The sequence below is a fragment of the Lacerta agilis genome, chromosome 1 (genome assembly GCF_009819535.1).
Source record: "Lacerta agilis isolate rLacAgi1 chromosome 1, rLacAgi1.pri, whole genome shotgun sequence".
NCBI classification, from domain to species: Eukaryota; Metazoa; Chordata; class Lepidosauria; order Squamata; family Lacertidae; genus Lacerta; species Lacerta agilis.
Genome location: NC_046312.1, coordinates 77,407,629 through 77,432,846, shown reverse-complemented (window position 1 = coordinate 77,432,846; position 25,218 = coordinate 77,407,629). Strand labels below are relative to the sequence as shown.

Genomic DNA, 25,218 nt, shown 5'->3' with positions numbered 1-25,218 from the left:
AAATACTGCAATAAAAATTAAGCCTCAAGAGAAGACAGGAGGCTGGTATTTAGCAACACAAATGTGCTTTTAAAAATGTATAAATGAATATTTTAGAAAGGCCCTTGCGATGATAATCTCCAGTGCAATTTTCAGAGTGATTGTAGAGCTACAGGGGGGAAATAAACCTGGCTGCAAATTGTAAGTAAAAGCCACAAGGCAGTATTAACTGATCAGTTAGGAACTCTGCATTGTTCCAGTTTTTATTTACAAATGTGCTGTTTGCTACAACTTTTTGATTGCTTTGTATCTCCCTAAGCCCACTCCATTTATCAATGTGTACTGACAAAACTCTATATAAAACCATTATTGATATGACTGTACATATGAAAATGCATCATTTTGTGATGTGTTTCTTTACCAATGTGCACTGATAAAAGCACCCGCAACAATAATGAAACAAAACAAGGGAACTCTGTTCATCCTCATGCCACAAACCAGGAATTTATAAAAAAATAATGAGAACATTTCACATCATTTTTTAAAAAGCAGTTGAACCGGCATGTAAACTTCTTGTGTGGTGTTCAACACCCACCAGCGCTGCAGTAGCTATTGGCTGTTGCTTTATGTGTTTACGTTGTGGGTGTTTCAAAGCAAGCAGCCAATCACAATTTGTCCATTCAAATTGTTCACTGAGGGATAATTTCTACCATTCATACAAAGGGAATAAAAGGCGGCCTTATACAAGTGACAACCAGGTGCTTCACCAGACTGGCGTCTTCCTGTCCAGGCCACTGCAGTGCCCTGTGCTCCAAGGAGGGCCTCTGTGTGTGTTGTATTTTAAAAGCAGATGATCCCACATTCAGAGATTGCCCTGCCAGGCATGGAATGCAGAAGCAAGTTCCTGAACAGGTGGACACTTCACCTATTGAGGTCTAAATTTCATGTCTGCATATTTGTAAGAATAATGATGCCCCCGCCCAGTACTCCAGTTGATTCCGTTAGCATAAGAAGAATGTTCGCCTTTGAGGTACAGGCCATTCAGGTTGGAAGAGTGGCAGACACTGTACCACCAGCCCCCCTTGTAAGCTACAGCGCAGCTGCCCTTTTCGTTGGTATCGTTGTCCTTGTCTCGGGTGGAGAAGGCCATGCCCCTGTGACCTGAGAAAGAATCACCTGAAAGAGAAGAGCAGGGAAAACATCAAATTCACCTCTTTCACATTAACTTTGTGTGCTAATTACAGGTAGGTAGCTGTGTTGGTCTGCCATAGTAAAAAAAAAAAAATCCTTCCAGTAGCACCAACTAAGTTTGCTCTTGGTATGAGCTTTCGTGTGCATGTATCTGAAGAAGTGTGCATGCACACGAAAGCTCATACCAAGAACAAACTTAGTTGGTCTCTAAGGTGCTACCGGAAGGATTTATTTTTTATTTTTTATTTTGTTTTGTCTGTGTGCTAAGGCAGTGAAAAAAGGCAAATGCACTGCTAGCACAGACCTGCTAGGTCATATATGTAAGTGCCAGATGAGATGCTCTGCAGGCGGAAGGTCCTCCTAGATTCAATTCCTGGACCTTCAAAAATGCAATATTCGTGTTTTTAGGTCACCTTGAAGTAGATGCCTCAAAGAGAATTCTCTGTATAACTCACCCATGTTGCCATCTAAATAGGAGCCCACTTCCAGTGTGTAGTTTTCCCTCTCACTCAAGACTTGGAAGCTGGTATATGTAGCATAGGTTCTAGTGTCATTGAAGTCCTTCACGTCAATTCGCAATTGTTGTACTCCTAACCCCCAAGAGAACGGAAGAGATCTGAGAGTAAGCATTGGTTTTGTTTTTTTGTTTTTTAATTGGGTTTTATAAATAAGAATAATGTTATACAAATAAGTATACCAAGTTTTCTCAAGTCATTTGTATATAACAAAAATAGCATAATACTGGCCACATGACCCGGAAGCTGTATGCTGGCTCCCTTGGCCAGTAAAGCGAGATGAGCACCGCAACCCCAGGTCCTGTGACTGGACCTAATGGTCAGGGGTACCTTTACCTTTACCTATCATCAGCGTACTGATGACACCTTGCTCCAAAACTCCAAAACTGGCTTAATATAGACGTTGAATAGCACTGGGAATAAAATAGTGCCCTGTGGGATTCCACAGTGTACACACCAAGAGCACTCTTCCAATGATATGCTCTAGACATGACCCCGCAGCTATTTATCCCAACGTAAAAACTTCATAGGTCCGACTCTGGTGGAGCTTTCAATAACTGATTCCACAGCTTTCTCCATTGTTCATTAAAAATCCCCAAGCTTTCCAGTGATGCTCCAAGCATCACAAAGAAGAGGAAACGTTGGTTTACCAGAGGTTGTAAGAAGATGGATTTTATCATTGCCCAACCAGAACTCTGATGCGTGGCTCCCAAACCCTTTCTTGTAGGACTCCCAGTTACGGTAGAAATCCTCCGACCCATCCTGTCGCCTCTGGAAGACCTGCGAGCAAAAGGAGGCGATATGTCAGTGTCCCAACTGAAAGACAAGCCCGTTTCCTATTCCCTACAAGTGCTAGGTGCAGAGGTTAAGATTGAGGGGGCCTACATATGTCATGTGTGCATGAAGTCACGCACGTGACACGTGATGTACGCAACATCACCTATCGCCGGGAGGAGGCCGAGCAGAGCCCAGCATGGGGTAGCTACAATGGCCAGCAGCTCCTCCTCACATGTGCTCAGGAGGAGGCCACCACTTAAGCCACGCCATGCTAGGCTCTGCACTCTGCCTCCTCCAACATTGAGAGGCCCATCCCCATCCTAGCAAATATTAAGGGGGCCAAAGACACCTCAGCCCCATAGAGTTGGCGCACCTGGCTGGGTGGGCTCTTTTAGGCAGACTCATTGGTTTCGGAACAGGCCTCACAGTATAAAGAGGTATCGCTACTGACCCTTCCTCAGTCTAACATATTTCAACAGGGTGATAAATTAGGGAATGAGGACAATAACCTCGTAAAAAAATGAAAATAAATTCTCGCAAGGGCGTCAGCAGGGTTTCCACACCATATCTCCGCTACAAAGCACTATAACGTAAACAAAAAACATGGTAAGGGATAGACTTGCACATGTTCCCTCCTCTGTTGATTCAGATTAATAGTTTTGCATTCAGCTTGCACCACATGTCCTTTCAGAAAGCACAGGACAAGTGGAAAACCTTTCATACCCATGTTTTTTAAGCAAAGGATTGTGGAAGTGTGGACAAGCCGTAAATGGCAAACTCTCCTCCGTTCCCCTACATAAGCCGTTCCCCTACAGAACACCCTTGGACAACACCTCCTCTGAGCTCTGTAGAAGCCAGCAAACAAGGGAAGGCAGCTCCTCCTACTGCTTCCTCTCTCTAGTCTACTGTTTATGAGCATGCATGAGCAGAAAGCATGTGGGGCCGCCTTTGCTTTGCTTAGCACCATGGGCCTCTTTTGCTCAGTGAAGGAGATGCCTCTGGAGGAAGGAGCTGCCCAAGTGCCCAAGGGGATTCCACTTCTTGAAAAGTGTGCATCATATTGCCTGACACCCTTTTAATGTCATAAACAGGTGGTTCTTCCTTCTCCAAGGGGTAAAGCTCACCAGCCAGCCTCCTCCATCCGTCTCCATGTCACAGAAGACCACCATTGCTTTCCCTGTGGCAGGATAGATGGTGTACCAGCCACTCAGGGTCTCTCCACGTTCCAGAAGTTCTTTGCAGTCTTTGGCTCCAGCCTCTAGGAGAAATATCAGGGAGGAAAATGCAAAACAGGCAGGGAAATTCAGTTCACCTATTTTCGGTTCTGGAAGTATGTGTGTGATGAGAACAACATGGCACTCTACTGTCTTTCTCATGTTTGGTTTTGCACAGAAATGAACAAGATTCTGGGAATACAGAGAAGTTTAATTTGAGCTTCCACCATGGGATTTATTTATTTTTTATTAACCATAGAATTACAATTTCTCATGGGTTAAGATCACCCTTCCCTATATTTTCCTCATGATCTGTGTTCGCAGCCATCTTGCATTAGATTGGAAAGGACCGTGAGGTGAACCAAACAAACACAGCTGTACTAGCAAGAGGATGATTAAGATGATGATGATGATAAGACATACCTTGCGGCCGACAACCAGCAGGAGTGTCCAAACTGCAGTCTTCTCCTGCAGGAAGGGAAAAACAACGTCTGGTGAGGTGAACAAGCTAAAAAGAAAGGTGAGAGTGAGAGCAGTTCCAGATCCCATGCTTTTATGCGAGTTTCTTTTCCTTCTCCTCCAGTGTAGTAGTAGAGGCAAAGGGGATCATGTTGTTAGCACTGGGGTCTGTTTCTGCTCAAGCATAATGCACAGTGTAGTGTTCACCTGGATCAGCTTTCACCTGTGAATAATCCAAGCTCTTGCATTGCCACACCCCTCCCCTCACAGTGGAGTTATAGATGCAATATTACCTTTGTCTCCTTTGTCTCCTTTGTCTCCTTTGTCTCCCTTGGGTCCAGCTTTCCCAGGTGTCCCAGAAACACCTTTCTCACCTGAGAGGGAACAGGCGAGAGATGAAGCCTTTGGAAACAATCAAAACATCTCTAGAAACAGTCTTTCCTGCCCCTAACAGCCCCTCTCCTAGATATGGTGTTTGCAATTTCAGAGCATAGCAGTGAGCCTCTTCTCCACAGTGATGAGGCTGAATTAGATCAAATGATCCCCAGATCTGTCTGGCACAAACTCTGAAGGAGAGATTGGGATCTTCTTACCTGGAGGACCCTGAGGGCCTGGGTCACCCTTAGGCCCAAGTGATCCGCTTGTTCCGGGCACACCTGGTATTCCTGGTATCCCTGGCTGGCCCTGGAAAAAGATCCCGCCTGCTCCACAATGTGATAGGCCCCTCAGCTCTGAAACAGGAAACGTGAGACAGCGTATAAACCTGTGTGAGACAAGACATGTTCCCTGGCATGGACATATTAAACCTAGAAAGGACTGGAGTGCCAAGCATCTTATGTGGTGCAGCAGATAGGACTGCATTTACATGAGGGGAAGGCAGGTTCATATCCTCAGGCGCCATCTTTTCATCTTTACCAACCATACAGAGCAGCTGTTGTGAGGATTTTTGAGGAAGGAAAATTACTTTCCTGAGCTGTTGGAAGCGGTTATGGTTGTTAGAGCTACCATGGAAACCTTTTCTCCTTTATATATATCTCCATATATCTTAATTTAAATGTGGGCAAATTTAAGAATCCCTGTTGAATATTTCAGAAAGGACATGTTGATAAACCTGGGTCTTCCACTTAAAGTATGACTGGAAGCTTGCAAACCCTGGCTTTCTAGTGGATATGTGGATGTCTTTGCAGATTGTTTACACTTTACCTTTTCAAAGGTATACTTAAAATATCTCAGGTAAATATCTTAAAGTTATCAAGTATGAAATCAACCATTTAACTACAGTTTAAAGGAGGGGGGGGGAAGAAACCTGGGCTATCTTATTTTACCATATGCTACACTAAGGGAATGTGTGTTTCTCAAAGAGTTTTCTGAAAGACCTGAAGCTAGGTTTTTATAGAATTCAAGACCAATTAGGCACCTGCCCCTTCCACTCTGGCCTCATTCATTAAATTAGTTGTGGCCTTATTGGGAATATATTGACAAATCTGAACATTTAAAGGGAGCGGTGACAGGAAGTTGAAGAAAATGCTAGTTGCAGCCAGAAGACAGAGACACACAGAGTGACTAGATGCTGCTTCTTTTTGAGGAACGCCCTTTGTTTCAGAGAAGATCACAACTCAATTTGCCAAATCATTTCTCTCTCCAGCCTTCAAAGTCCACCTCAAGAACCTCACTCTCCCATCCCATCCACTGCTTCCAGATTAAACATTATCACATCCCTGTGACTAAAATGTAAGCCCCTGAGTTATACTTTCACATACCCAAACAATTAACTGAGGAAACAGTGCTGGCCTTGACATGTGTGACACAGTGGTCTGATGAGATGGGAAAAAACATGGCTCATTTGCCCTTAATAATTGCACAGAAGAACAAACTTAGTTAGGTCCAGCTTTACTTATTATAATGCTGCAGGTGCTAGGAGAAACACCAATATTCCTCTTCTGCACAATTATTTAAATTTCTATAGGTGTGCAGTTAACATTTCCTGGACAGCTTACAAGATTTTTTTTTTAAAAAAATGCAATATAAAATAGTAATTAAACAATAAGTAAAAAAATGTACTTGCATCATGGCAACAATTTTTTTTTTGCAGCCCAGATTAAAATATTTGTTTAATAGACTGGAGGAATAAAAGGCACTGGCTGTCCCGCTGCCTTTTATACTTGTCCAGAAACAAGGATCACCTCCCACCTCATCCCCTTTTGCACTCACTTTCACAGCAGCTGGTTTCTGCCTCCTGTCCAAAGCTTCCTCTCTCCTCCACAGACACAACCACCAAGAGAGTCAGAGCCAGGCGGAAACCAGTCAAGGCTGTCATCTTTTCTTGCAGAACTTTCTTGGCCGATCCTCTGGGTGTCTTTTTCTGAACAAGAGGTGAGTGGCAGTGGTGGGGCTTTTATATATGGCAATCCCAAACAGTTCTGTAATGTGGAAATTCTTGCCTGGGGAAAGGGCTTTGCCAAACCCCACTGTTGTGCAATACTTGCTTTCACAAGAGTCAACATAGTTCACAATATTTAAGATTGTACATTTCTAGAGCAATGGCTGGAAATCCCTCAATTGCACAATGCCCATCCCCTACCCTGCCCTGATCAGGAAATGCTTATTTATGCTGAATAATGTGTTCTTTGGAGCCATAATCCTATTGCTGTTTTGTTTGGCGTGAGGCTTGATCATGAATTCCTTACTACATTCATAGAAGTGTCCCTTCCTTCTGTCCATCTCTTAATTTAATTCCTTTCTTGAATGGCTTTGTAGTGTTGAATGGCCATTCTGGCTGATACTCTGTGCCTCTTCCCAGGCGCGTAGCTAGCTGCTGGGCTGCCGGGGGCGGCAAGCCCAGCGGCACCCATGGGGGCGGGGGCGTCGCTCCGTGCGCATGACGTCATGACGCATGCACACGGAACGCCTCCGCGTGGGCCAGTCGGCCCGCCCCTCTCCCGCTGCGCTCCGTGAGCGGAGCAGTCCCGGGGAAAGGAGATGGGTTGGGCCAGCTGGCCTGCCCCTGTCCTTTCCCCCAGGCTCCGCTCCCTGAGCCCAGCGGGCAGGGAGCGGAGCGGCGGTGCGTGGGAGTGGTGGGAGGGGCCGCCGTTCGTTCCTTCGCCCCGGGAGCAGCAGCACCGCACACACTGTGCGCTGCTGCTCCCACGGTGACGGAGTGAGCGGTGGTGCGTGGGGGTGACATGCGGCGGCCCCTCCCACCACTCCCCACGCACCACCGGTCACCCTGGGAGGAGCAGCGCTGCTCCCGGGGTGACAGAGGGAGCGGCGGCGCGTGGGAGTGGCGGGAGGGGCCGCCGCTTGTCACCTCCACCCGCCGCTTGTCACCCTGTCACTGGGGGCGTACCGCCCCTACCGCCCCTCCCCAGCGACGCCCCTGCCTCTTCCAAACCTATGATACTGTGGTGGCTGGGTTTGGAATGTATAAAAGCAAGCTTACCAAACCAGCTTCTTTGTCTAGGGCTAGGCAATGGCTTTGGCTGGCTAGTTAAGCACCACAATGAGCATAACCAAAGAAGTTGCTTTGTGCAAAAGGACAAATGGGAGGACCTCCCCCTTCTCATCTAGATGCCAGGTAGGAGAACAATAGCCGGGGTTGTGTGTGATGAAGGTGGAAGCAGACTGGAAGCTGGACACACAGGCATGCTTGCTCTGTGCTGGACTCAAAGCTGTGATTAATGAAGCAGGATCTTTCCTCTATTCTTCCCTTAGGAGGGCAGATCCCCTCAGGTGACCAGTACAAACATGCATTTTCACCTTCTTCAGTGGGTATTTAGGTCCAAAAATGCCTCTTATATGAAATTTAGGTGGAGTCCATGTGACTGGAGCAAGTACTGTTTTATGGTAAAGCCCAAAGCTTGACTGGAGAGGAGACTAATTCTTGCCAGAAATAAAAGCTGGTGAACAGGATTTCTGTCTGTATATTTTTACAGCATGAAGTGAAACGGGGAAGCTGGTTCCCCTTCATTAGAATCTAATTTAAGCAAGATGTAGCTAATGTATGATGCATCCTGATTCCAGTGTGTTTGTTGTGTGGATAAGACAGAGCATATACCCCGGTGTACTAAGGCAACCAAGACATGATAATATAGAGCAAATGGTGAAGCTTCAGCCTTTAGAGGGGAAAGAAAAACCCAGGAGAAACCAAGGTATACAAATGAAATGTGAAATGCAATATACGGTATATATAAAATCAGTTCTGTTGAGAAGAGCAGAATTCATGGAACACTCACATTCACATCAACCAACCAGCAACAGAATAAAGGGTTAACAAACAGGGCAGAAATTTATTATTTGTTCAGCAAACAGTTCTACACTCAGTCCTACTGGCTGCTGAAAGTGGGCAGGGCAGTATTGCGGATGTGTGAAATCCTATAATGGTCCGCTTCCTTCCTGTTCTGGCTGCTGCTTCAGCTCCCGATTCTCAGTATGGCTTGAAGGTTGGTTTTGTTGCTTCCCAGTGATTGCAATAGGAGATGTGGTTCAGCGGAATGCCAGTTCCCAACAGAGCTATCCAGGTACTCCATCCATGACCATTCCTGTCCTCTGTCATCATAGCGGTTCCTATGTGTCTATAACCAGGTCAGGCTTAATTCTTTTCACACTACTAAGCTCTCTCACTGTGTCTTCAGATAACTCGTCAATATCGAGTCTGTGAATGGAGAAGAAAGAAACATTTTGTTGCCTCCTATACATGGCAACAAAGACTATGCACAACTTATGCACACTACAAAACTTAAGTTACAGGTAGGTAGCCGTGTTGGTCTGCCATAGTCAAAACAAAATAAAATAAAAAAATAAAAATTAAAAAAAACTGGAAGGAATTTTTTATTTTATTTTGTACAAAACTTAAGTGATTTTTTTAAAAGGCAGCTTCGAGGTCCCTGCTTCCCACTTCAATATGCAAGTTTGCATGGTGGTGCTGAACATTTCCTGGGGGGAGGAACCCCACTCGTCCCCCGGAATTAGTTTCTAGGGAAGGTTCTGCAGGACAGAAATCGTGACATTTAAACCCGCTGAGGTTGTTAAGAGTGGTTTCTTAAGACATACTATCTTATTCAAGCACACCACTTTCACAGGTATTTGCTAAAATGGCAAATCTTTTTAGCCTGATATACTGTGTACACTCCCAACCCCCCACCCCAATTACATGGAGAGAAAGTCAAAAGTACAGAGATGACTAATGGGCCTTATCAGGCTCCTTACAGTCATTTAAGCTTCCACTGGGCTTTATTCTTCATTCATTTCCTTCCTTATTTAAACAGCTAAACTGCCTATGCATGCAAACACACCTATGCTCACTGGAATTCTATAGGACTCCTTGGTGCTTATCAGAACAAGTCAGGGTTGTAAAAAGTCAGTGAAGGAGGCATCTCTAAGGAGCAGAGACCCAGTGTCCAATGCTAGTGCTTAGATGCAAAAGCACAAGGCAAGTTTTTTAGTGCTTAAGAAACAGAGATGGGGAATTTGATGATATCAAGTAAATGGGTCTAGTTCAAAGCCTGCGATTCTCATGAGAAGGACCCTCTACAGCATGGAGCATGTGGCTGGACTCCAAATCCCATCAGCCAACAGAGCCAATGGCCAGGGATGATGGGAATCCAAACACACCTGGAGGGCCACAGGTTCCCCATTCATAACCCACAGGCTTTAATCATTATACGCAGCAGAACAATACTGTACTTTCCATTCTCTATGTACTGATATGTTCCTGGGAACAATCTGCCAACAGTGACTCAGACCTCCACAGCTAAGCATGCTCCTGTTCTTGACTTCTTTCACAAATGCCACTCTTGATTAGGCAATTTTCCCTTGTCTCTTCATGTCCCCCTGCCCGGTTCTACTCATGGTTTGATCGTCACACTGGCTCCCTTGGTTCTTCTCCTGCCTTGTTTTCTTAACTTTCCCCTTTAAAAGTCAGGGGCATCTCTGCCCCTGGGAGCCTATCTTAGGCAACCACACAGCTCCTCAAATAAACGTTGCACAGCAAGGAAACTGCCTGCAACTTACTCAATTGCCTCCAGTCCACAGCTCGGGTCTTTCAGTCCTTCACAGAGCATCTTCACTCCGGAATCTCCCAGGTTGTTACCCCCCAGCTTCAGCTTCTTCAGACTCTGGTTGGTGCTGAGAGCAGAGCAGAGATCCCTGCAGGAAGCTGAGGTGAACTGGCAATTCCATAACCTGAAAAAACACACCAAACGGCTAGGATGGGAGGGGCTGCTGACTTGTTCCTTACTTGTAAATACAACTCCACAAAGTATGAGGGTGGCAACAGTTCGGGAGAACTCTTGATATATTACAGGCAACCCCCCAATTTGAGCCGGGGTTGCACTCCAGGTCTTCATGCGAGTCACCATTGTTGGTGGAGTGCACATGAGCCCCCCCCCCGCGCCCCCATTATACCCTCTTCTGTGTCTGAAAGTGGTGCACACATCTGTGGTCACACACCGAGAGCTGACTATACTCTCAGTGATCCAAATTTCTTAACTAGTCACATTCATTGTACTTTCCTCATTGTGTTTCAAGTGCCATTACATTTGTTCATAGAACAGACTTTGCTATGGAAAGCTACCTAATGAGAATTTCAGCTTTCAGGCTTTCTTGGGTTTTCAGGTGGGTTGAAAAGAGAGAAGTTACTAGTCCTCACTCTTTGTTGGAAGGGAAAGCTCCATAATATTTCCATGTTCTTCTCATTGTTACCTTCTGTTAAGTATCCGGTGCTCATTTCCTGACAATATTTTTGTTTTTTAAAAACTGAATTATACAAAAACAGATTTTTTTTAAAAAAACAACTGTGTAGATAGATAAAAGCAATGTTGCAATTATGCTTCACGTTATGCATTTTGATAGGAAGATTTCTTACTTACGACAAAATCTGAAGTTTGCAGCCTGGGTGTTTCAGTGCCTCACACAGCAGCCTCATTCCTGAATCTCCCAGTGGATTGTTCCATAAATCAATGTCTTCCAGCATCTGGTTTGTGCTGAGGGCAGAACAGATCTCTCCCCAACCTGCTGCTGTGATTTCAGTGCCACACAAGCTGCAGGACACAAGCACACCTCGTGTGACCATGGGTTTCGGGAAGGTTAGAAGAGGGAGCCCCTGTGGTTTATGGTGAGACCACCAAGACTGAATTGGGTGGGTGGAGGGACTTTCCTTGGGAACGACACCAAAAGGGCAGGAGATATTGGGCAGCTTTTAACTAAGAAGTCCTGCTAGTGCAATGCACCTTTCTCCTCTATCCTCGCCTGGCACTCCCTCTGCAACACCCCCACCCCACCCCAAATTGGCTCAAGGAAAAGTTAAGAGAGCCCCCAGAGCAGGGTGTGGAGGAAGAAGAGGGGGATCAGTCCATCTGGGAATCTGAAATGTGATTTCCACAGCACTGTGTTGAATGCCTCCGTGTATCGTTGTGGTGGGATGGAACATAGATTGGAGGCAGAAGGGGAGGAATGGGGTGGGCAAGGGAAGAGGTACAGTCCTCTTAGAGGGACGGAAAACACAGGAGAAATTAGCCTGGAGTGGGGAAGGGCCTCCTTTGGCTAGGGCATGTGTACTTTTGCAATTATGAAAATGCACATATAAAGACTATTAAAATGAAAACGAGAGGGGGGGAGGGGAGGTATGAATGGATGGATAAGACAGGATAAGGGAGGGATTTCCCCCATGAAATCTAGAGTGCTCCCTCATATGCAACAGAACACAATTCCGGACCCACAAGCACTGCGCTCATGATCTGAACCCGAAGGAACAGAGTTCTTCCTTACCACAACTTCTGCAACGTGCACTTTGGATGTTTCAGCCCCTCACACAGCAGCTGCACCCCGGAATCCCCAAGCTGGTTACCTCCCAGGAGGAGTTCGGTCAGCGTCTGGTTGCTGTTGAGGACAGAGGCAAGATCTGCACAGCAGGCAGCAGTGAGATCACAGTTGTACAAGCTGCAGGAGGGAAAAAAACCATTGGATGTGTTGTGTTCACACAAAAGCTAGAAGAATCCCTCTGCATTCCTCATCCCCTTTTCAAGTTCGTACCGCATCTAACCACTCTGTAGGACTGGATTCCGGCAGGTCATGGAAGAACAGGGTTTTAAGGGGATGGCTTGAAGTGTAAAGACCCTTCTCCCATTTCTTCAGATCACCTCGCAACTTTCTTCAAATACAAACAATTCCTGTCACATGCAGCAATATCCTGCAGCCCCTATGTAACAAACTGGATGACAATGGCTTTCTTGGCCATGCCTCAGCTGACGGTAGCTGCTACTGAACCCATTCAATGAGCAAAAATGGGCTTCTATGTTCCTCAAAGAGTTTCCTGGAGGTGCAGAAACTTCTCACCCTGAAACTCAGGCGGAGATGATGTGTAGTGACACTCTCAGCCAGGGGTAGGCAACCTAAGGCCCGGGGGCCGGATGTGGCCCAATCGCCTTCTCAATCCAACCCGCAGACGGTCCGAGAATCAGCGTGTTTTTACATGAGTAGAATGTGTCCTTTTATTTAAAATATATCTCTGGGTTATTTGTGGGGCATAGGAATTTGTTCTTTTTTCCCTCCAAAATACAGTCCGGCCCCCCAAAAGGTCTGAAGGACGGTGGACCGGCCCACGGCTGAAAAAGGTTGCTGACCTCTGCTCTCAGCACTTGATGGCAGGAAATGTAAGCCTATTTTTTTTTTTGTTGGAGTGGGGGTGAGGAGCAACCTGTTAATACCCTATGAATAGTTAAGGTGAAGGAATCAAAATTTAGGAAGGGATCTTGGAATACTGTGATTCCGAACATAAACAAGTGATGCCTCAACAGGCTTTCCTTGGCTGTACAAAAGGGTCTATCTGGCTCCTGCTTAGGGTGCAGCGTTTCTAGGGTCCCTTACACTCACTGGGGGGACCACAACCTGGGCTCCAAAGATGCTATCCAACCCCAGAGGGATCCAGCCGATTACTTGCTTGAGGAGCTGCAGCTTGCAGTGCGGGTGCTTCAGACCTCTGCACAGGAGCTTCACCCCCGGATCTCGAAGCTCGTTACATTCCACCACCAGCTCTGTCAGAGTCTGTCTGGCCTCGAGAGCAGAAGAGAGATCTCCACAAGAAGCAGCTGTAATATTACACCGGGCCAGCCTGCGTGACCAAGGGAAGAAAATATGAAAGGAAAACCTCTCCCATTCATGTTTTCCTCCACAAACAACTTCCGCTTGCTAGAAAACCCTGAAGCCTTTATTCCCAGCCACTGTCAGGATGAAAAGAGTGTTGAAGGACTCAAAGTAACATTGCAGCTGTGCAGGCACTCCGGGGAAGGGTTTCTTATTTGTGTATGCAGTTTTGGTTCACTCACACACCCCTCTGTGTGGTCTCAATAGTCAATTATAACTGGCCAGACTTTGTTGTCTATTTCATGTTTCCAGGCCTGCCCTTCCAAATGCATGAGAGAGTTTATCTTTCATGTTCCTAAGAGCCAATACTCACCTCTGGGACTTTTCCAACTACCTGACTCTACCTTCATTCCTGAGCTGCTGAATGGTGCGCAGAGGTACATGGGGCCCACCTGCTGCAAGGGGATGACAGCTTACACCAAGGGTGAGGAACCGTTGGCTCTCTAGATGCTGCTGAACTGAACTGCAACTCCCATCAGGCCCAGCAAACATGGCAAGGATGATGGGACTTGTAGTTCAGCAAGGATAGTTCCCTCCCTTCGACACAGAGCTAGGGCCCTTCCCTGCCCCAAGGCAGGTGCAGCAGCAATCAGTTCTGCTCAGCAAACCTAAATTACCTTCAGGTTTTCATGCAGATCACCTTGTGCAATGTATGCTGGGTTTGTGTGTACGAATCCCACTTTGTATGTGATGCAAAGGCTCTCAGAGCAACTCTGCCTTCTTCATATGGTCACAGTCCTGTTGCCAGGCATTTTAGGAACAGTAGGAAATCAAGAGCAACAAGCACTTGAAAATGGTTGGCTCTGCTGGTCCATCCTCATTTGTAGGTGGGTGGAGAAAGAAGACAAGCATGTCAGTAAGCACAGCAGATCTGTGATGAGAAACCTACAGTGCCCATGACAAAGTGTGACCCGCTAGAGGTGACAGAAAAGGCTGAGAGATCTGCAAAACCAGCTGGATCAGCCATGGAGAGCAAGCAGCGTCTCTGAAGGCCCTCAGGAGTGCTGGGTCATGATCCATTTCCCCTCACCTTCAGGTTATTCCTCTCCTCTCCCTACATTCCTTCCTTTGCCTTACCTCTTCTGCTATGTCTATCAAGCAATATATATATGTGTGTGTGTATATATATATATATATATACTGGTATATACATACATACATACATACATATATATATTATATATGGGGAAAGTATGTTCATATTCTGATATTTTAAAATATACTGCTATTTGTTCCTGCATGCAAATATATTAACCCTCTCCCCAATATGCTGGATCAAGGATGCTGCAGTTGTGCAAAAGGGAATCACCTCTTTTCATTTCCCTTGAGAGCAGACATTTCTTTGTATTCTGCAATACACGAAATCACGGAACCCCACAGCACAAATCCCAGCCGCTGCTCACCTCAGTTTTTGCAGCTTGCAGCTGGGCTGCTTCAGCCCCTCACAGAGCAGCCTCACTCCAGCATCTCCCAGTCCATTATATTCTAGTGCCAGTTCCGTCAATGTCTGGCTGGTGCTGAGAATGGAGCTGAAATCCCCACAACAGGCAGGGCTGAGCTCACTTGTTTCCAGTCTGCAAGAGAAAACAAACAGATCCAACAAGTGCAAACATGGCTCACTCACTTCTACAGGCCCCTTCTATTTCACCCTCCGATATTAAGAAGATACGTTATTGTGAATTGTTGTTGTGAAATGAAACAACAGCCCTTCTACTCTAAATCGCAGTGATCACGTCAGTGAATTTATTCACTTTACAGTCGAAAGCCTATAATTGATCTGTGATGAAAGGAGGGCTGTCTGCCTCCATAGCGGAGCTGTATGTACCTGTATACTGTGTTCTCTGTATGGTTCTAATGTAAGAACTCAGGTTGCGACCCTTCAGCCAGGGCCTCGCCTATAACATGATATTCACTGCAGCAAAGGCTAGGCACATGCTCCCGTTTACTCTGTGTCCAGTTAGCCGCAACCCACAATCCACATCTATGCTGCAGCAATCCTATTAAAGGCTGTATTTTGATGCCTTTCCTCCCAAAGCAGCTTCAACACGACTTGAGAAAAAGAGCCACCCGGCTGTGCTTTAAGATGGTTAAGGTGTACCCAGCCAAAGCCTCACTCTCCCTGTTCTCATCCATCACTGAGTTCTTGGCTCTAGTCCCAGAGAATTCTTTTAGGCACGTGAGAAATTATTCTGTCATGGAGGTGATAAGACCACAGCAATAAAGGAGAAAGGGTCAGGATTCCTGATGTGGAGAGCTGGTTTGGACATTCAGCTTACCTCCATCTGACCTCATCACATACATGCCCTCCAAGGCACGGGTGGGGAGCTGGCTCTGGCCAGGGAGCGGGATCCCATGCTCCTCCATCCCCACCCCAAAGGGTCAACCACCTGTCAGTCACCTGCTGTCAGCAGAGTCCTCCTTTGCAGGCCCTGATCGTTCAAACTGTACCTGCAAAGGAAGGCTTTTCCTTTGCTGCCAGAAAGTGCCAAATTCTGCCAGCGGCTAGAAATGAAGAAGCACGAATGTGCTCCCGAGTCTCCCTTTTCAAAGTGGCCTTTGGGTTTACCAGTTCCGTGCCTGGTGTTATATATGGGATGGAGGAAACACCCGTGAGCCGAATGTTCACACACGGATTTTTCAATTGCAAGTGGTTTAGGAGTCGACAACTCTGACATTGCATGCACACCTGAACTTCCTGGTCAATCAAACATTTCCTCATGTCTTTATGCAACTGTAGCTGAACAGAAGGTCCTCAATGGAAATTACATGGAGGCCAGTCTGAAGGTCTGTTCCTACAGACTGCTGGTTTACTCTGGTTCTGCTTTGCAGGGAAGAAGACATAATAAGTGCTTGCGATATTGTCAAGATTTTCATCCCTCCCTTTCATAAAGGCAGGGTGAGTTATCCTTTGTTTTATCAAGGAGAATAAAGGCATGAATGATCCTACAGCTCTATAGACACCAAGAGACCAGACTATGTTGTCCAGCAGGACCCCTGATCTGCCCAGGACTCCTTGAAAGTAAGCTGCCCAAGGGACTTCACACGGAAGGAATTTGGCTCCTACTTACAATAAAGTTTGCAGTACGCAGTTTGGATGTTTCAGTCCTTCAGACAACATCTTCACTCCTGCATCTCCCACTTTGTTATCTTCTAGGTTCAGCTTCAACAGAGTCTGGCTGGTACTTAGAACAGGGATGAGATCCTGACAACTGGCAGCTGAGAGATTGCAGCTGCTCAACCTGCATAGGGAGTGTGTGCAAAATTGTTATTACTTTTTTGGGGGGGCACTTGCTGAGCCTGTGCTTCTTTCATACTTCAAGCTGCAACCAAGATGAGCTGCATCCCATCTGCACTGCAGCGCTCACTCGCTCTCCCCCCCCCGTCATGCCATGTGCCAAAGTGGGTGTGGCCAGAGTAGAAATGTGGGAACAGTGAAGACTGCAGTTCTCAAGTTTCCTATCCCAAAGGCTTTCCTATCAGCTATTGTGTGATATTTTCAATAACTGTGATCAATTAATTGCTATCAAAGTTCAAGGTTGGGTCTGAGGGTGGCAGTTCACTTTTTTGCCATTACAGTAACACAGCAACTTACGCACTTTTTTTTAATGGACAAATTAATGGGGGGGGGGAGTCTTGGGGATCCCACAAAAAAACTTTTGGGATTGCACCACCACAGTGGGTGATCTGCGAGACTTCCGATTTATCTTTGTCCCCTTGCAGCCCCCTCCCCAAAATCTGCTCTGGAGGGCTCAATGCAGTGTTTTGGGTGGTTATGCAGCACAAAACAGGAAAGAGAATCATCATGGCACGAGAAGACATCAACTCATGCCATGATGATTCTCTTCCTAAATTAAAAAAAAAAAGTTCCAAGGCCTCAAACATTCAACCTTTAACAAAAGAGTGTGTGTGTGTGTGTGTGTGTGTGTGTGTGTTGGAGAGGGCCACAAAACATGACTGGTTTAGACTACTGCAGGATGATCTGTGTGTGACTGCCCTTGAGGAACGTTCAGAAACCTTTCGTCATTCCCTGAGTTGGTGAGGCTCATTTGACAACATCGAAAAGCTGAGCCTTTAGCGTCACTGGCCCGATCCTATGGAACACCCTGCCAATAAAGATTCAGCAGGCAACTTCTGTGCCAACTTTTAAAAGCCTGAGGGAAACTTTTCTATTCCACCAGGCCTATCCTATGCAGGCAATTAAGAGTACATCCACCCCCACAATGGTCTGCTGGTGTTTTTATTTTATTTTTGCCTTTAACTTGATATGACGTTATTGTTTGGTTTTATGTTTTAAATTGTTGCAAACCACTATTATATATTTTTTATGATACAGCAGTATAATAATAATTTTTTAAAGCAAAATTAAAACTATTCAGCTGGTGCAGTTTTGAGCTTACGATTCCACCATTGCCTGATTCACCTCGGCCCCCAGTGTTATTTCTGAGTCCATCCTAAAGTGCTGGCTAAGACCTTAAAAAAATTGGATCACCTGCTTGGTAAGACCACCTGCTTATCAAAAAGCACTAGACTTGATCCACCAGCTCTGGGCTTTGGCAGTCTGGTTCTGAAAGGGACGGTATGGTCTCCTCACCCCAAGCTCTGCAGCTTGCAGTTTGGATGCTTCAGCCCCTCACACAGCAGCTGAACTCCTTGATCTCCCAGTAAAGGATTCCAACCCAGTTCCAGCTCTCTCAGCTTCTGACTGGTACCGAAAACAGTGGAAAGGTCTCTGCCAGAAACAGAGGTCAGGCCACAGTCCTTCAGTCTGAAAGGTAAAAAAGAGGTGAGTGGTTGAAAGAGCCTGAGATTGAGATGACATCACGGGGCTTCTCACCCTTCTTCTAAGACTCATGAAAAAGAAGGTGTGATCCAGCACAGGAGAACCTTGTGTCCGTTTCACTCCTTGGGGAGCATAGACCACATTAGGCCCACTTGCCTAACTAGGTATAGTGATCATTGGTTTCATTGAAGATAGTTATGATTTAATTCGTTGGGGGAACTTAGTAATATCCATTTTCAAAGACTGGTGCCTTTAATGTTGAAAGATGCTTCGGACTAAGAGATAAAAGTAAATTAGATTAAAACTGATTAAAAACACACACACATACAGTACATGTGGAGTTCTGGGAAATTCAGGTTAGGATCTGTGATGGCAGGAATTATATAATATGGCAAACAATATCCAACATTATACATCACAGTGTGTATAGAAGGAATACACACAGACGCAGTGTGAATCAAGAGGGACCACAAGAAAGGGAGATACTGATAGCACATACCTGAGAGATAGTGGGCCCTTAAGCTTCATATTCTAGTTTTAAAAAATTGAAATCTCTCCAAAACAGTCTTTTGTCCAAGAGGGAGAAATTGTGCTATGGTTACTTTTTTAAAAAACAGCAAAACCCCTGAGTAATTTTGCACACCTGAAGACAACTGACGCCGTGCAACCCTCAATACCTTTATGTTCCGCTGGTAAAGCTTAGGCAGAGGAAGCTTCTTTTCAGCTTACCCCAGTTTTTCTAGCATGCAGCTGGGATGACTCAGCCCTTCACACAGCAGCCTGGCTCCCGATTCCTTCAGACTGGCTGCCTGCAAGTCCAGTTCTACCAGCCTCTGGCTTGTTGAGAGAACAGTGGAAAGATCTGCCCAGCAACCGTCTGTGAGCTGGCATCCATCAAGCCTGCAAAATGGGACAGAAACAGTTCCATTGGCCAGCTCTTTCCCTGGGTATCCTTTGGACAAATCCTCATAAACGCGGCTGATTCTTCTCTAATCATCTCAATGATGCAGCAGATGCTGACTATGCACAGGCCACCTGAACGAGTGTAAAACATTCTGCATCTGGAGCTTTCCTTTTTCTCCTGTGTTTTTCTCCTTAGGTGGTTCAAAGCACAACAGCTTTTAATCTTCCCACCAAATTAGCAAACTCTTTCTCTGGGATCCACGGAAATGCTCTGGGAAGTTGCCATAGGCAAATGGAAGGCATTCGAGAAGCATGCTAAAGACCAACAGGTATGAAGAAATGGAACCCAGATGTAAATAACTGGCTTAGACAGCAAGCGACTTCTGTCCTGCACAGGAGGCTAAGCTGTGGCCCTTTGGATGTTGTTGGGCAAGAACTCTCATCATCCCTGAACCCTAGGGCCAGGCTTGCTGGGGCTGATGAGAGCTAAAATCCAGCAATATCCAGAGGGGTCTCCTACTGTACTGAAAACACAGAGAGAGATGGGACCTTCACATTAACAGCTATCTTGGCACTTGGGGTGTGTTGGCCCACCCAGCAGCGGAGGAAGCCACTCAGGCACATGGGGCGGCATGCCCAGAGGCGGGGCGAGCCGCCCATTGGGGTGGGGTGCACCATGGGGCCTCTAGAATCTGCCTGCCTCCTCCCACTCAGCCACCCTACAGCTGTGGTGGAGGCAGTGGGCAGGCCGGGCAGGCATTTTGTCACCCCCCTCAGTGGTGACACCCGGGGGGACCTGCACCCACCTCACCCCCCTTCCTCTGCCCCTGGGTCTTCCACGTGGTCTTTCCAGCCGCCTTCCCTCCCCTCATGCCAAGAGATGCAACATTTTTGTCTGGTCTTGCTAGCCAAGCCAAAAAGAGTAGATGGTTTCCTGTAGAATTAATGGTGTGTTGGGTGGTGGAGTGGCTAAGGAAGTGCCTTGCTAATGATACCTGGAGGAAAGGCCAGAGGGGAGCTTGCCAATTTTGCTGCTCTGCAATCAGGGTGGCCCAGCAAGAAAGCAATCCCTGGCTTGGAGCCAGAGAATGTATGGGATCTCTGTATAGTTGTGGGGATTATCTCCACCCACCTCCAAAGTCTAAGGTGGGAAGGAAGAACGATCACTGCTCACACCCACCAGAGGTCTATGGCATGTGAGAATGGAGAAGCCTGGCCCCTCCTGACTTGGTTCATTATGTGTCTCACACACAAATGATCCACTCCCCTTCAAAAAAACCATTGATGACTGACATGTGAAGGAAACTCTGAAACACTTGACTTAATTGTTAGTACAGTGGTACCTCGGTCTAAGAACAGTCCTGTTAACGAATGACTCGGCGAATAGACTCCAAAAAACCAGAAGTAGGTGTTCCAGCTAGCAAACTTTGCCCCGGAAGCCAAATGGTGGAAGGGCACCGGCAGCTGGAGGCATCATTAGGGAAAGTATGTCTCGGTTTAAGAACGCTTTCGGTGTAAGAACGGACTTCCAGAACGAATTAAGTTCGTAAACAGAGGTACCACTGTAGAGTGGTACCTTGGTTGTCGAATGGCTTGGCTCCCGAACAAATCAGCTCCCGAACACTGCAAACCCAGAAGTAAGTGTTCTGGTTTGCAAATTTTTTTCAGAAGCCGAACATCCAACTTGGCTTCCGCGGCTTCCGATTAAGTGCAGGAAGCTCCTGCAACCAATCGGAAGCTGCACCTTGGTTTAAACTTTCCCTAAAGAGGGGCTGGGTGCAACTCTCACAGAATCATTGAATTTTACAGTTGGACAGCACCCCATCTATGTAGTTCAACCTCATGGAATGCAGGAATCATAAAGCTCAATATACATCTTGCCGACAGATCTGTTTCACACTTGATCATTTGAATACTGCAAGAGAAAGGAGCTGATGGTGAGATCTAATATAGAGTCCTCCGTAGCCTCCCAAAACTTTCATGACCTCAGACATTTCCACTTGTCAGTTATTCAGCAAACCTCTGGCGATGTGGGGCTGCCCTGGGACCCATTCAGGCACTGCTGTGGAGATACCTGAACCTCAATAAGACACACATTAGCTGAGTGTGTCTGATTTAATAGAGCCAAACAAGTTCAGTAACAAGGCAAGGAAAACAGCTGTGACTTACTCCAGTTTCCTGATTCTGTTGTTTGGATCTTTCAGAGCCTGACAGAGAAGGTAAATTGCTGAACGCTTCTGTGTTTTCTGATCTGGCCTAAAAAGGTAGAAAAGGTTGTTATATTCTGTTTTCTCATATAAAATGAGCATCATGGACAAAATATGCTTATTGGTTACCCTACACTTTCTGTTTTGGGAGAGAGAAAAAGCAGTTTTTAGTGATTGCACTACAAAATTTAAACTGGTTTGAAAGAAGTTTAACTGTTGCTGCTTCTTTCCAATAAATGTAGGACGTTCTAGGTCTGTAAGTGTGGTGGTCATTCTTCATCAGGGAGACCTAGGCCTTTCATGGAACTATATTTCCCAAGGTTGCCAGTTAGCTATGCTGGCTGGGGCTGATGGGATTTGGAGTCTAAGAGCAGTATACCTGAAAGAGCATCTCCACCCCCATCATTCAGCCCGGACACTGAGATCCTCCTCCGAGGGTCTTCTGGTAGTTCCTTCACTGCGAAAAGTGAGGTTACAGGGAACCAGGCACAGGGCCTTCTCGGTGGTGGCGCCCACCCTGTGGAACGTCCTCCCATCAGATGCCAAGGAAATAAACAACTATCTGACTTTTAGAAGACACCTGAAGGCAGCCCTGTATAGGGAAGTTTTTAATGTTTGATGTTTTATTGTGTTTTTAATGTTCTGCTGGGAGCTGCCCAGAATGGCTGGGGAAACCCAGCCAAATGGGTGGGGCATAAATTGTTTGTTTGTTTGTTATTATTATTATCCAGAGGACCCCAGGTACCCCCATCCCTGCTCTACAGCTTAGCATAGACATAATCCAGATATAAAAGGGAGAAGAAAGAAGGATTTGCCAAAAAACAGAAAAAAGAAAGCAAAGAGCAGAAGTCTTTGCTAACGCACATTATCAGAAGTAAGAAAGAAGAGGAATAAAAATCAGCTACAACAGTAATACAGTTAAGAGTTCGGGTCCTACTTACTGACATGGATGACTGAGATGCCCTGGAAGTTCTTCTCCCTTAGGTTCTTTCGACAGAAACAAACTTCCATACAGGCAAAGCGCCTCCAAGTGTAAACAGTTCTGGACGCAGAAGGAGAGAACAGCTTGGTCCAAGGGAGTAAATGTCAATCTGTCCATCGTTATTTCAGTCAGATGGTCGAGAGCACATTGGACAAATTCCTCTTCTTGGATCGCATAGAAATAGTGAAAACGCTCCAGCGGGTGATAATTTGGACAATCTGACTTAACCTGTGTGTCTGTCTTAAACCAATCCAGCAAGTCAGCCTTAACTGCAGGTGAAATTTGCCACCCAAATTGTTCTTTCAGGTATTCCATTATTTCTCTGTTTAATAGGCTAAAGATGAATTGGGCAAATAAAGCCATATCTCCTGGGTCTTTGCCACATCTTTCTAGTGAGAGCTCTAGATCTTGCTTCATAGTCTCAGGATCTTTGGCCGTGTCTTCCAAAACGTAGAACAAGGCCGCAAGAAACTCTTGTGCACTGAGGTGGAGGAACCTATAGAGACCTTCAGAATCAGGGTCTTTCTGAAAAAGAGCAGGAGGAAGAGAACCCAAGTGACCTGAACTATGCTTCTGGATTTCTTCGGCCTTAAACAAGGTCTTGTTTTTCCTGATTCCATCAGCAGCCAGTGAGCAGAGCCCTCTCAGATTCCACTGCCCTGAGCTACTGCAGGGAGACTCGGTCAAACGGGAGAGATAAAGTGCGTATACCGCAGTGAGTTTTTCAGACAATGGCACTAGATCTTCCTTGCCCCTGTCTAGCTGCTGTTTCAACACAGTGCAGAGGACCCAGCACAAATTGGGGACAAAGGATAGGGCAAAGAGTGCTTCATCCCCTTTAACGTAACTAAGAGCCTGTGTTGCTAGTTTTTTATCTCCAAAGACCTTGAGGAAATACTCTTCTTTGCCCTCCTCAGAAAAACCCAAAAGTCTCACGCAGCGTTCAGATTGCAGGCAATTCCTGAGGCTTTCCAAAGCGGATGGCCTGGTAGTAATTAGCAGGCAGGCCTCTGGAAGAAGGGCTCTGTGAAATAATGCACTCAGGAGGGCTCCCACCGGCTTCTTCTCCCTGGGATCAACGCTTGGGTGGTCTTCCTGGTGTTCGATGGAGCAAGTGAGTTCATGAAAGCCATCAATTATGAAGAGAAGCTTGACAGGGATTTCTAGGAGTTCCATTATCTCTTCTCTCTCTCTAAGCTCAGGGTCACTGTTTAAAATCAAGTCGGCCAAGTCCACCTGGCCCTGAACGAGATTCAGTTGCCCACAACTGAGGTAGAAAAGGTAATCAAATCTCCCGGGAAAGAGTCTTCCAGATGCCCAGTCTAGCAGGATCTTTCTGGCCAGGGTCGTTTTCCCAGTCCCAGCCCCTCCCAGCAGTACAACAGTCTGTGGTCCATCACTGTCAGCCTCAAACAAGGCCTCGGTGGGAACGGCAACCATTTGCTCTGACATGGCCCCATAATGCCTCCATGGTCTGTGCAGTATTTCAGTCTCTCGTCTATCTCCATTTGCAATAATGAGTTGCTCATATTTTTCATAGGGAGGCCCACAGACCCCATGGCTAGCGAACCTTCTTTCAGGGCTTCGGTATTTCTTTCTAATATGTTCTCTGTATTTCTCCCTGTAATTCAGACATTATTTGTCATTAGGCATACTTTATTAATTCTGAAAGAAACTGAGCAAGCATCATCATGGATTGCCCCCCCCCCCAAAAAATTAAGCTTTTGATGTATTTGACAGACTTTCTGAAATATATTTGGCAAAATGATACAAAAGCTGGGCGAGTTCATGTATTTTTTTAGTCACTGTGTGTCTCCTTTCCAGAACCAGCTCCCTGTGCTGGGAAATGTTAACACGTGAACTGATTCAGAGGAAGTATTTTTGACAGAGAAAAGCTCTGTTTGAATTAAGACCTGTGACAGTGGTTTACTAGCTGCAAACCTGTGCACATTTACGTGGGACTAAGCCCCACTGATCTCAGGACTTCTAAGCAATCTGCGTAGGCCAGCACTGTACAATATCCTACTTCAGACACCACCCTTGTCTTGCTCTAACACTCCTCCTTTCAGTTGTCCTTAAAAATCCACTTCCTGGAATCCAGAAGAAACTTCCTTATCACATCAAGTAAGATTTTGAATCGCAGCAAATGCTCCCATTTTCAGACAAATGGCAGGTTGCCCGTAAAGTCCCTCCGTCTGAAAGCAGAGATGAGCACTGCACCCCAAAGTCGAATTTGACTAGACTTAACTGTCCAGGAGTCCTTTACCTTAACCCACCCCGCCCTTTTTTTGCAACTCCAAAATTAACAAAATACTACAATACTGCTCACAATTCGGTTACTTCAAAACTCATCAAAGTCCACCTGATTTCAATTAAGCAACCTGAACTAATCTGAACAGGATTGCAAGCAAAACGATCCTGGCTTACCTGGCCGCATCGCTGGTGTCATTTATTAACATGAAAGAGAAAACCAACAAAACCAGGACACTGCTTCCTCTGGAACACAAAAGGGCAGGGTCACCTGAAATAGGCTAAGCAATTTCTTCTCAGTCTTAAGATCCAATACAATATCTACAGCGCAGACGGCCCTTTGTATGTCATCGGTTTCTGTTTAAGTTTAAATGCATTCAGCAACAAGGAAGTATTTCAAGGGAAAAGGTGGAGAGAAATGGATTTGTCCTCTGGTTCCGGTAATCTTACACTGACAGTCCGCCATCTGCTGGTGGAAGTCAGTATTAGTGTGACCAGACCGTTCTCAAAATTGATTACATTGCGCTTTTGCAGGTTATCATGCAGCCACATACCTTGATTTTTTTGGCTATCCCATTTTTCTGAGTTCTTACGCTCTCAACAGTTTACATTATTTGGGCAGCTGTAAAAACTTAACATTTGTTTCTTTGCCAACATTTCTCTTTTTCCCAAACATTCTACAAAAAGTTACATGAACAGGAGAAAGGGAAGTTTTGTAGGCAGCAAGAAATAAAAACTCAAATAAATGTTTAGTTCAAAATTGCAGTAAACACTCTCTTTTTTAGAATTAGCAAATCCAAACAATGTGAGAATAAGGAACTTA

The 25,218-nt window shown here is 45.9% G+C and overlaps 2 protein-coding genes across 2 annotated transcripts; both read right to left on the bottom strand.

Moving 5' to 3' along the window:
* Positions 1-204: 204 nt before the first annotated feature.
* On the bottom strand, positions 205-6,513 carry LOC117050760 (veficolin-1-like). Its single transcript, XM_033156579.1, has 8 exons — positions 6,347-6,513; positions 4,729-4,866; positions 4,447-4,509; positions 4,100-4,144; positions 3,587-3,720; positions 2,336-2,465; positions 1,626-1,760; positions 205-1,155 (listed from the first exon to the last, which is right to left on the bottom strand). The coding sequence occupies exons 1-8, from the start codon at positions 6,450-6,452 to the stop codon at positions 905-907; spliced, it is 1,002 nt and encodes a 333-aa protein (XP_033012470.1). The 5' UTR covers positions 6,453-6,513; the 3' UTR covers positions 205-904.
* Positions 6,514-8,394: 1,881 nt separating this feature from the next.
* On the bottom strand, positions 8,395-24,803 carry LOC117050755 (NACHT, LRR and PYD domains-containing protein 12-like). Its single transcript, XM_033156564.1, has 12 exons — positions 24,573-24,803; positions 22,105-23,766; positions 21,126-21,212; positions 18,783-18,953; positions 17,865-18,038; positions 16,342-16,512; positions 14,677-14,847; positions 13,071-13,241; positions 11,900-12,070; positions 11,002-11,172; positions 10,145-10,315; positions 8,395-8,786 (listed from the first exon to the last, which is right to left on the bottom strand). Exons 1-12 carry the CDS (start codon positions 24,602-24,604, stop codon positions 8,699-8,701), a joined length of 3,240 nt encoding a protein of 1,079 aa, XP_033012455.1. The 5' UTR covers positions 24,605-24,803; the 3' UTR covers positions 8,395-8,698.
* Between the last annotated feature and the right edge of the window lie 415 nt (positions 24,804-25,218).

What these genes read in the sequence shown, in the direction of transcription:
- LOC117050755 (XM_033156564.1), bottom strand. Translation starts at nt 24,604, where the DNA reads ATGTTAATAAATGACACCAGCGATGCGGCCAG. An exon ending in CATCTCAGTCATCCATGTCA is followed by an intron (nt 21,213 to 22,104) that starts GTAAGTAGGACC and finishes CTACCTTTTTAG; the next exon opens with GCCAGATCAGAAAACACAGA. An exon ending in TGTGGACTGGAGGCAATTGA is followed by an intron (nt 8,787 to 10,144) that starts GTAAGTTGCAGG and finishes CTCCATTCACAG; the next exon opens with ACTCGATATTGACGAGTTAT.
- LOC117050760 (XM_033156579.1), bottom strand. Translation starts at nt 6,452, where the DNA reads ATGACAGCCTTGACTGGTTTCCGCCTGGCTCTGACTCTCTTGGTGGTT. An exon ending in TGCTGGTTGTCGGCCGCAAG is followed by an intron (nt 3,721 to 4,099) that starts GTATGTCTTATC and finishes TATTTCTCCTAG; the next exon opens with AGGCTGGAGCCAAAGACTGC. An exon ending in CTATTTAGATGGCAACATGG is followed by an intron (nt 1,156 to 1,625) that starts GTGAGTTATACA and finishes CTTCTCTTTCAG; the next exon opens with GTGATTCTTTCTCAGGTCAC.